The sequence below is a fragment of the Triticum aestivum genome, chromosome 6A (assembly GCF_018294505.1).
Source record: "Triticum aestivum cultivar Chinese Spring chromosome 6A, IWGSC CS RefSeq v2.1, whole genome shotgun sequence".
Classification (NCBI taxonomy): Eukaryota; Viridiplantae; Streptophyta; class Magnoliopsida; order Poales; family Poaceae; genus Triticum; species Triticum aestivum.
In genome coordinates this window covers 68,765,766-68,777,152 of record NC_057809.1, presented here as the reverse complement: position 1 = coordinate 68,777,152, position 11,387 = coordinate 68,765,766, and the positions used below count along the sequence as shown (strand labels likewise).

The window sequence follows — 11,387 nt, the reverse complement described above, 5'->3', positions numbered from 1 at the left end:
CCACCACGTGGCCCTCCGGCGGAGCACGTGGCCTCCGGTGGAACGGCGGAAGCCATAGGAAGCACACGGAGAGGCATCTGGTCCATTCTGTCCCCATCCCCAAGCAAGGAACCAAATCCAGGCCAGAATATTAAACGCAACACAAATCTCCACACACTACCCGCTGCCAATCTATCTGCGTGGCACGTGCCCCGCACCGTGGTCGACGCCCTACGCAAAGCACATCCCAGAGCAGAAACGAATAGGTGTTGTCCACTAGAAAGGGGAACATAATTCAGGGCGGAAAGGGGAGGGAGCGGCACTGCTCCGCGCACGCACCTTCTCCGCATCCACCGAGCAATCCGGCCCGTGCGCCACCGCCCACCACACGCGCGCAGCTCGACCTCGATCGCGCGCCAGGGCGGCGGGCCATGGCGTTCCTCTTCGGCGCCCTGCTGGGGCTGGTGCTCGGCGTCGGCGTCGTCATGGCGTTCGCGCGCATCGAGAATTCCCGCGCCGAGCAGCGCCGCCAGCTGGTACGCGCCACGAACCCCGCCCCCTCCTCGCGTTTCCAATTTCTCGTTCCCTCGCGCGCGATTGCGGTGATCCGATTCCGACGCGATTCGGTTGGCCGCTGGGTTTGTCCGTCAATCTGTGCCTCTGCAGGTGCTCGAAATTAGGAAATGTTGGGTTAGGACGCTGCTGATTGGAAATCAATTGCTAGTATTCATGTTGGGCGGTGCGGATTAATTGTGGAGGCATGGGTGGTTCATTTATACGGGCCATAATTGCTACTAGGCTTTGATCCTGATCACGCTTGTTGTTTCCAGTTCGGGTATATTTACGGCTGCGGCTTCGCCATTAGCTGCATTCAGTCTAACTCAGCTGGGCATTTTGACGAGCAGTTGGCGCGCGTCTAGCAGCAGGGGGAGGGCGCGGGCATGGAAGCCTCCGGCGAGTTGGCTCTGGTCCTTGCCGGAGGCCGGCCGTAAGGCTGCTCCGCTCGACGACTAGGCGACACGAGCAGCAGCCCTGTGCCCTCTGTGCTGCTGGCCAAACGTACAGCTCCGCCCCGGGTCTGCTGGCCTCTTCGTGCCTCGGCTCCCTGGCCCCTGTCAGCCTCTGTGCGCTCCGCTGCGAGCCGCACAAGCTCCGTGATGGCCGACGCGCAGGTTGTAGCCGTTGTCGGCGACCGCAGCAGTGCCCTCCGACGCGCCGGGCAGCACGTTGGGAGAGGTGGTGGCCTGGTGGGGTACAGGGCATCTGCCAGCAGTCGTCAGCAGCATGATGCGCATGCACAAGTAACTCGGGGCGGTGCCGTGCGCAAGACTGAACACGATGATGGGGTCCCATGGTGGCAGCGTCCACATGCCACACCTTAGCCGCTAGGTGCTTCATCTCGGCTTGCACAAGGCGGTATTGCTTGTCCGCCGCTAGGTGCCCTGTGTGAATTGTGCACTTTGAATACGTCCTTACATTGAGATGAGCATTCCAAAAAGTGAAAACACCTTTTTTTAAAAGTAATTAATGCTTTGGTTTACTGACTACCCTGTGCAACTCTTAGGTGGTGTTTGGTTCTCTAGTCCTAGGACTTTTTCTAGTCCCAACTAAAAAGTCCCTAGTCCCTAAAAAGTCCCTCCCTGTTTGTTTCCAGAGACTAAAAAGTCCCTAGTCCCTTGCTAGAGGTTATTAAATGACCATGTTGCCCCTAGTATATATAAAAATAACACTCAAACAACACCATGGGGTGGCGGGCCAATGGGTGCATGGAGGGACATTGTTGGAAAAGTCCCAAAAAGTCCCAAAAAGACTCTCCTTGAGAGTCTTCTTCATTTAGTCCCAAATGCCTAGTTTAGTCCCTAAAAAGTCCCTCCCGTTTGGTAAAAAAGTCTCTAAAGGGACTTTTTCTAGTCTCTACACAAAAAAGTCCCTGGAAACAAACACCCCCTTAGTTCCACCACTCCCACTTTTAAATTTTGGTGAGCTGTGAAAAAATTATCTTGAGAACCTAGCAACTATTATTTGCTGACAAGAATATCTTCCTACAGCAACACTTGTTTGTGGACTGGTCAATTCTCACCATAATTTTACCTGTCTGCAGGCTGCTACAGTTTCATCTTTCTCAAAATTGTCTGTTCAAGATCTGAAGACACTTATTCCTACTGAGGCCTATCCATCGTGGGTATCTTTCAACCAAAAGCAGAAGTTGAGCCTTTCTCTCTCTTAACATTCTATTAAGCTTTGACCTTGGTGTTTCCCAATGTTGTGCTGATACCTTAGTTTTCTGTTTTTCATAGCTTAAATGATTGAATGACCTTGGCCTTATCTAATGTTGTACTGATACCTTATTTTATTTAACTTCTACAGCTTAAATGGCTGAATCAAGAATTGGTGAAAATCTGGCCATTTGTCAATGAGGTGCTATTCCAGCTTCATTTAAGTATCTACTATAGTTCTGATACAAGATACTGAGTTTTCCTACTGCGTCTTCTGGATATTGGAAGTTTACTTAGGATGGCAAGTCTGGTTATTGTAGGCTGCATCGGAACTGATAAAATCTTCTGTGGAGCCTGTATTCGAGCAGTACAAGTCATTCATTTTGGCCTCCATCCATTTCTCAAAGTTGACACTTGGTACTGTTGCTCCTCAGTTTACAGGTAGGACATTGTTATAAAATCTTGATAATTTGTTGATGGATAAATGGTCATTCTTTTTGTATCGGACAGTATAATATACCGGTATAGTATGGTATAGTTTGCGTAGACAAGCCTTTACTTTTGCGCACAAGAATTAAGGAGTAAAGTCCGTCACCTTATTTATCCCCATGCATAGTAGATTTTTTCTCTTAAGAGACATAATTAGTTCTCACACGCATGCCCTTTTCACCATGTAAATTTGAGTGCCACACTTACAAGAGAGTAAAGTATGCCTAGAGGTTGTCAAACGACTTACACAGAGAACGGTTCACTGTCTACTTAAAGAAGCTGGAAGAGGACATCAATTGCCAGCCAGAAATCATTTTATTTATTGTTTTGCTAACATTTTGTTTGATTTGGCTATGTTCTTTTGATACAGTAGCCATAAGTGAAATATGTAGTTCAATTTGGTTTAATTTTTTTGGACAATGCTGCTAGTAAGAAAGCGGCCAGGACTTAATTCTCATTTTCAATGGAAGGATGAAGCAACACATTGTCATTTGGCTTCCTATGCCACCCCCACCCCCAACCCCTTGTGCTCTTGTTCGGCTGCAGGTGGTAGTTGTTCGCTCCTTGTATTTATATAATCTATGCTCCTAGACTCGGGCATACTTCAAATAATTCTCTTTAATAGGCACTTAGTCTTTGAACTGATATGACAGGTTCTGTAGAGCTTCCAATTGCTGGGTAAATGACGACTTAGGTCGCATGTGATTTTAACTAATGCTTGCATTATAACAAATACTATCTATGATGACAGTTGGAAAACTCAACTGTGTCATAAGGATGGCATCTCTAAAAAGTACGTTGCTTTGTGGTGTTCACGTTGGTGGCCAGGTCGGCCGGTGGTGCCATGTTCTTTGTAATATGGATTGGGTTGTAACGGATTTAGCTCGGTTTTCTGCGAGTTAACCGGGCAACTCTTACTCTCTTCTTAATTAATGAAAATGGCAAGTCTTTTGCCTCATTTCAAAAAAAGGAGGATGCATTTAGTATATCTGTGTCAAGCTCATCATAATTTGTACATATCACACTGGGGGTGCCTTTATGACAATTGGTGCCCGTCTAATGTTGGAGGAGGGAGGAATAAGTAGAGTGGCACATTATCTTGTTAAAAAATGATAAGATGGAGCTGGAGTTGAAACAAGAGGGGATGATTTGCTGGGGTTAGATATGTAGAGTGATTGTGTCACCAGTTATGACCAGGCATTTAGTTGGATAGTGATGAGATGATTTGATTGATAATTTTTGTAGCTCTGTCAAACAATTTTAACATGTTCACTCTTGTCATAATTGTTGCATGGCTTTGTTTCTCCAAACAAACCCGGTAAGAGAATCATAATCTTTGTTTGCACTCCTGTTTTAGCAATAAATCTTTTCATGCTCCATGAACCAAAGCTCTGTGCTCAGCTTTTACACATGCCCAGGCCAGAATGCCCTGTTTTGCTACTGCATCGTACGTCGTGGATACTTCTTTATTTGAAAAAAAAAAGCCCTGAAGTATTCTGCATATCTCAAATCATTTCATATAATCAAATAAGAAGACATCTCATGCTTCAGCTTAGGTTTACGATGATTTGCTGCATCTTATCGAAATTATGATACAATGGTTGATGTTCTCCTACAAATAAACATCCTTGGTTTTTGTTGATCATTCTAGCAAAACTTTTCAGGAGTTCAAATTCTGGATAGCGACAGTGCTGGTATTACTATGGAGCTTGATATGCAGTGGGATGGTAATCCCAATATAGTACTTGACATTCAAACAACTCTGGGAATTTCACTTCCTGTACAGGTAACTTACAAATGTTGCAAATGGAAATTAACACAGATTTTTTTAGTACCATGCAGTACCAAAACATGATCTTATCTTACTATGGAGTACCCTTATTGTTTGTCAAGAAAAAAGCAAGGACCGATTGTATTTAGTCCTACCAATTGCAGTTTGAAGATTCAGTTTCCTTCAATTAGAAGTGCATGCGCGTAGTACTATTGGTTCAGTTTTTGGGAGGGAAAAGAAAGAACACTGTCTCAGTTTACAAGTTTCATCACTGAAGCTTTACTTTGTGTAATGCTACACATTAACCTTGTTTTCTTATTAGTTTTTATTGCACCATGGTATAACCTTATATCGAGTACTAATTATCATTCTCTAAGTCCTTTCATCTCTAGGTGAAAAATATTGGATTCACAGGCACACTACGGCTACTCTTTAAGCCTCTGGTAGCCGAACTCCCATGCTTTGGAGCTGTTTGCGTTTCTTTGAGAGAGAAGGTATATCTGTTCTATCCAATCTTGTGATCTTGAGGAAAAAAATCACAGGTTGCATGATATCATTGATTTGATTGTAGAGCAAGGTGGATTTTACCCTCAAAGTTGTTGGTGGCGAAATGACAGCAATTCCTGGAATTTCTGATGCAATTGAGGTTTGGTAACCGTACATTATCAACTAAACTACATTATACATACTGTTTTGCACATCTCAGCTCAGGAAACAATTCAGGGAACAATACGTGATACCATCGAGGACACACTGACATGGCCTAATCGCATAATTGTCCCCATTGTGCCAGGAGATTATAGGTAATTAACTGCTTTGATAATTTGGGAGTATAACTTACATGCCTGTTTCCATAGTAGTGATAATAGGCCTGCTATTTTCAGTGATCTGGAGCTAAAACCTGTTGGATTATTAGAAGTAAAACTTGTGGAAGCTAGGGATTTGAAGAACAAGGACCTCGTTGGGAAGTCTGACCCTTTTGCTGTGCTATACATACGTCCACTGAGTGCAAAAACGAAGAAAAGCAAAACAATAGTAAGTGAGTTGTGCTCATCTGGTCAAATCAAAGAAGATATATCCTTACATATATTGTGCTGCAGAACAATGATTTGAACCCCATCTGGAATGAACACTATGAATTTGTGGTGGAGGACTCATCTACCCAGCACCTGACTGTGAAAATTTACGACGACGAAGGGCTCCAGCCGTCAGAGATTATTGGCTGCGCTCGAGTAGACTTATCGGATGTTACGCCTGGAAAGGTCAAGGATGTTTGGTTGGAACTTGTGAAAGACCTGGAAATTCAGCGTGATAAGAAACCTCGTGGTCAGGTCAGTTGTTACACTTTTCAGCATAACTTTTCTACTCCATATACGGAGTTATAATATGTGGTGAAACCATAACATTGCTGTCATGGTTTCCTGTTATTTTCTTTTTTACCATTATGAATGTGTGGCTGATTAGTACTACGATTCTCAGTGTAAGATTGTAAGGAACATATCCTGCCACTTTTGCTGTTCATTTATTTTTTATTTTGATAAAAATTAAGAAAGCGATTTAAGTGAGGTGTTGATATAACCAAGTCCTGTGAACCCATCTTCCTAGCATTTTCTGAATGTTACTCCAAGCATCCACTGTTTGCCCTTCCCCACCAGTTAGCTGGACGACGAAGATGGCCTCCGGTCATATCATGCCTGACACTGGGAACACTGGGTCGGGTCATCCTTATCCACTGTCTCTGCCCGCTTTCCAAGCAGGCCTTGCTGCCTGGTAAATTTGGTCTTCTTGTCTGACGACACCACTGCCTGAACTGACGACAGCGTGGCACTGTCAGCCTAATCTGCTATCTCTCCCTTCTCTTATGTCCTTGGTTCGATTCAAATTTTCTGCCAGGAAGTTACAACAACAACAACAACAAAGCCTTTAGTCCCAAACAAGTTGGGGTAGGCTAGAGGTGAAATCCATAAGATCTCGCGACCAACTCATGGCTCTGCCAGGAAGTTAACAGAATTAAATCCAATTTTGTCTCCCTCCACATACTTCTACTACATTCTAGATAACTTGGTCCGTAAGTCATATTTTTCCTAACCTTTACGCAGTGTTTTCTAGAGTCTTCTAGCTATGAGTGGAACTGAGCTGTTAAGACTTCATAAAGCCTATAAATATGTTATTTAGGATATATTTGGGTTGTCAATGTTTGTTACTTCTTTTACGATTACAAGTAAATCATTACACTTACACACACGTGAGTACGTTGCTTATCATTGAAAAGTACTCCCTCCGTCCCATAATATAAGAACGTTTTTGACATTACTGTAGTGTGAAAAACGTTCTTATATTTGGGACAGAGGGAGTACATCATTTTTGTCAAAAGAACAATACGTGTCGGTGACATGGAAGATGTTAAACCTAGATTGATATGCCTATCAATGAAGTGTTAGTAATGACTTAAATTTTCAAGCATCACAATGTTTGTGTTCAGTATACACTTCGTCAATGTGTATGTGTAGCGATGGCAGTGTGTGGTATGTGCATGTGTGTGTGTGTGTGTGTGTGTGTGTGTGTGTGTGTGTTGAGATCGTCATTTTAGGAAAATGTATTATGTCGCCGATATTCAGCGACATTGACACTATAATTCAGTCAAATCTACAAATTCAGAGTGTATTAGATTTGTCTAGCAAGTTATCGAGATTGTCAATGAACCAAGTCGCCACAAATACATATTTCGCAGTTTTCCTATTTGTGGGCAGTACCAGAAGGATAGAGAAACTTACATCAACAATTTATCACAATTTTGTATCTAAGAAAAATATTATATTTCAGCTTATTTGTCGGTATAAATATTTTTAAAATGGGTTTTTATCATTTATGCCACTAGTTGTGTCCCACTACTCTGTTTTGCCATTAGAAATTACAACTGCTAAAAAGTGCCATCGTTACGTGAGATGCTTGCTCAAAATGCCATTAGATATCTAAAAAATGCCATCATTTCATTAGATGTTTGCTCAAAAATGCCATTAGACATCGTTATTGTGAGGTCAAACTCGTTGACCATGTTATATGACAAAAATTCCCCTATACCCACATGTCAGCTCTCTCTATCTCACAATGATAAGTGTGGACCCCACTTGTCAGGAGTAAGTAAGCGAATAATTTTAGAGGGAAATAAGAACGCTGTTGGGATCAAGTGGGACCCATACTTTATTGTAGTGAGATAGAGGGAGAGCTGACATGTTGGTCTATAGGTATTCTGGTCATTATAACATGGCAAACGAGATTTGAGCTGACAGTAAAGGTGTCCAGTGGCATTTTTTTAGCATGCACCTAATGAAGCGATGGCATTTTTGAGCAGTTGAAATTCTTAGTGGCAAAACTGAGTAGTGAGACTTAACCAGTGGCATAAATGATAAAAACTATGTACATGTGATTGATTTAATATTATATTGGTATATATAATATAGGAGTATAGATATACACTTACAATTTTTGTCAACTTTATTTCCTTAATGCCTAAACTGGCAGGAAAGGTGACTGCTGATTAGTATGATGGGTATTTATAGTTGCAATGTTATCCATAATTTCCTTCTGAATACACTGATTCTTAGAGTAGAGGCATCAGAGCTTCATTTTCACGGCAATACCATTGGTATTCTTTTAATAAAGAAACTAATTTACTAGTAATTGTCAGACGTTGTTCTCACCTACCAAGTTAACAATCAAAGAGGAGTACTAATCATCACGCATCTTGGCTTTGCTTCTCTTGGCCAATCAATATTGACAACAAAGTACTCCCTCCGTTCACAAATATAAGATGGTCTAACTTCTTTCTGAATCGGATGCATATGGACACGTCTTAGTGTGTTTGTTCATTCATTTCAGCCCGTATGTAGTCCATATTGAAATATCCAAAACATATATATTTGTGAACGGAGGGAGTATCATATACCGGGACATAATCCCCTAAACTGTGGTGATAAAGATTTGTTGTGGAGAGGCTAAAGATATGTTCACTCTTCATTTTCTGTAATTATATCATCATGAAAATATCTCTGTTGGGTTTCTTGTGGAGAGGCTAAAGATTTGTTCACTCTTCAGGTCCACCTAGAGCTCCTGTACTACCCTTTTGAGAAACAAGAAGGGGTTTCCAATCCTTTTGCTGGTCAGATCCAGTTAACTTCTTTGGAAAAGGTCCTCAAGACGGAATCTAATGGATATGATGTCAACCAGAGGAAAAATGTTATTACGAGAGGAGTCCTTTCAGTAACTGTTATATCTGCAGAGGACATACCAGCAATGGATGTGATGGGGAAGGCTGACCCGTTTGTCGTCCTGTACCTGAAGAAGGGGGAAACCAAAAAGAAGACTAGGGTACTCTCTTATCTCCATCTGCAGTGCTGTTCTTATTTTTTTCCCACATATGATTCCAATGTATTTGCAGGTTGTGACTGAGACGTTAAATCCAATATGGAATCAGACATTTGATTTTGTAGTAGAAGATGCCCTGCATGATTTGCTCATTGTGGAAGTATGGGACCATGATACATTTGGAAAGGTGTGTTTCTGTCTTTATCTTGTGTAGCTCGTGTACACTTATTTTCTCCTTATATTGTTTCCGTTTGGCTTTGAGATTGTCCTGCTTGTGTTACTACTGCCTTTCCATAGTTATATCAGATAGGTTTTGTCTGTGTAACATACTAAAATATGCGTTTAATTTTTGACTGGGCATATGAATATATGTGTTTTCATAACGCTGATTGTATGACGGGTTTTTCATGCTGGTCATTGGATAAAAAAGTGCGGATATAAAATGAAGGGACTATGTTTCTTTTTAAATACTCTCTCCATCCGAAAATAAGTGTCTCGACTTTGTACTAACTTTAGTACAAAGTTATACTGAAGTTGAGACACTTGCTTTGGGACGGAGGGAGTATTAAGAAAGAATTAAGAAAGCCACCACAATTTGATTTGAGCCAGGTGGTGGGGTTGTACACCAGCATCTCCTTAATTTACTCATACAACTTTTTGTGTGGTTTTGCAATGTGTTTGCCACAACAGGTGAGATTTTTGTGCGTCAACCATCAAATCATGGGAGTGTAGCTGCATCCTTTTCAGAAATGATCTTTGTGGATCCCAGAAAAATGCGAAAAAATCCGTAGTAACGAGAATACCGTGCTACAACGGATTGGTATTTGATGCACATGATCTGTGCTACCAGTGATGAGGGGATAAAGCGCGAGAAATAATTAATCAGGGGGTTACTCGTAACTTGTTTGGGGGGAGGGGCAACACCGCAACAATGTATCTAATCTGGCTTTCTGTGTGATATCTCCTTCCAAAAGGTCTATCTCTCATCTTTCAAGGTGTACTTCCATTCCTTCATCCCCTGAAAAGCTCACATAGAATGGCGTATGATTAAGGTTTTGAAACATGCACCGGCTCAGTCTCTCGAAGGTGCTCATAGGGGTAGGGTGGGGGAGCATGTGTTCATATTTGTGAGTGCCTGCGTTTATACTGTGTTTTTCAGAAAAAAAAAAGTCTTGGTCCAACTAACTAGCTCAAAACTTTACCCTCCAGTAGTAGCAATAAGATGTGGGAAGTTTTGGCCCGAGTACTGCACTAAAAATCCATGTGTGGTTTTGAGCTAATTTTGTGCCCTATAAGCTCAAAGCTGTTGATCGGATCTGTGGTTCTGTTTTCTCAGACTAAACTCGTTATCAATAAGCTCGAACCTGTTGATCAGATCTATGGTTCTGTTTTTTCAGACCAACTCCTTATCCGTTGAAATTGCAGGATTACATAGGGAGATGCATCTTGACACTTACCAGGGCGATACTCGAAGGCGAGTTCCAAGATACATATGTGCTGCAAGGTGCTAAATCTGGAAAGCTGAACCTGCACTTCAAGTGGACGGCACAGCCAATCTACCGTGATCGTGACAGGGACCAGTGAAACCTGCATAGCTTCACACGATAAGACTGCCTTCTTCCTCTACGATGCCTGTATATTAGCCTTTCAATACACGGATCCGCTTGGGTCTTGTAAGTTGTAACCGTGTATAGAGACCACTTTGTGATTAGTCATAAATATCGTTCTACATATGTCCGGATCTATATAAAAAGTCACGTTTTCGTCCAGAAGCGAGGGGAAAAAAAACTCAACGGTGCTGATGCTCGCGTGCAACTCTCTGGCCTGCGGAGCTGCTGCTCGCGCGGGTCGCCGAAAAAGGAAGTTTGCTTGGTTACTTGGGTTGTTATTTCTTCTTGTTCGTTCACTTGCTGCTCGTTCGTTATGTTTTTTGTTTGATAGATTTGGAGAAAAATAAGGAACTAAAGAAATGTTCGTAAATTTGAGAAAGAGTTCACAGATTAAAAAAAATATGAATGTGAAAAAGAGTTCGTAAATTTAAAATATCCATGAACTTGAGAAATGATTACGGAATTTGGAAAAAAGTTTTCGATTTTTTTAAAAAAATATGGAAATTGAAAGATAGATTTGGAAGAAGTTAAGGAGTTAAAAAAATGTTAGTCAATTTGTGAAAGAGTTCACAATTTTTTTATAAATTTGGAAAAGAGTTCGTGAATTTAAAAGTATTCATGAACTTCAGAAGTGATAACGGAATTTGGAAAAAAAGTTTGTGAATTTTAAAAATTTATGGAATTTTTAAAAAACATGAAACTAAAAAAATCACAAATTTGGAAAAGTTCATAGAATTTGAAAGAAAGTTCATGGAATTTGTTTTTTAAATGGAAAAAAGAATAAACAAGAAAACGTAAAAAATATACAAAAACATGTTTAAAAAACCGCACATGGGAGAGAGAAAATTCATGTCCTATATTTTTTTCATTTACACCCTCTTTGAAGTTTTAATTCCCTTCATATTCTTCCAACTCCACTTGTGTATTACTATAGTGCGTGGTATTCTTTTTATGTTG

At 41.3% G+C, this 11,387-nt stretch overlaps 1 protein-coding gene across 1 annotated transcript; it reads left to right on the top strand.

The window, feature by feature from the left end:
* Positions 1-216: 216 nt before the first annotated feature.
* On the top strand, positions 217-10,589 carry LOC123132090 (synaptotagmin-5). Its single transcript, XM_044551850.1, has 13 exons — positions 217-515; positions 2,081-2,185; positions 2,347-2,397; positions 2,516-2,636; positions 4,349-4,470; positions 4,848-4,949; positions 5,027-5,101; positions 5,179-5,258; positions 5,340-5,490; positions 5,556-5,786; positions 8,551-8,823; positions 8,894-9,007; positions 10,246-10,589. Exons 1-13 carry the CDS (start codon positions 411-413, stop codon positions 10,402-10,404), a joined length of 1,689 nt encoding a protein of 562 aa, XP_044407785.1. The 5' UTR covers positions 217-410; the 3' UTR covers positions 10,405-10,589.
* The last annotated feature ends 798 nt before the right edge of the window (positions 10,590-11,387 follow it).

Excerpts from the sequence above, each read along its gene's own strand:
- LOC123132090 (XM_044551850.1), top strand. The coding sequence starts at position 411 with ATGGCGTTCCTCTTCGGCGCCCTGCTGGGGCTGGTGCTCGGCGTCGGC. Across the intron at positions 4,950-5,026 it reads GCGTTTCTTTGAGAGAGAAG|AGCAAGGTGGATTTTACCCT; the intron begins GTATATCTGTTC and ends ATTTGATTGTAG. Across the intron at positions 5,259-5,339 it reads ATTGTGCCAGGAGATTATAG|TGATCTGGAGCTAAAACCTG; the intron begins GTAATTAACTGC and ends TGCTATTTTCAG.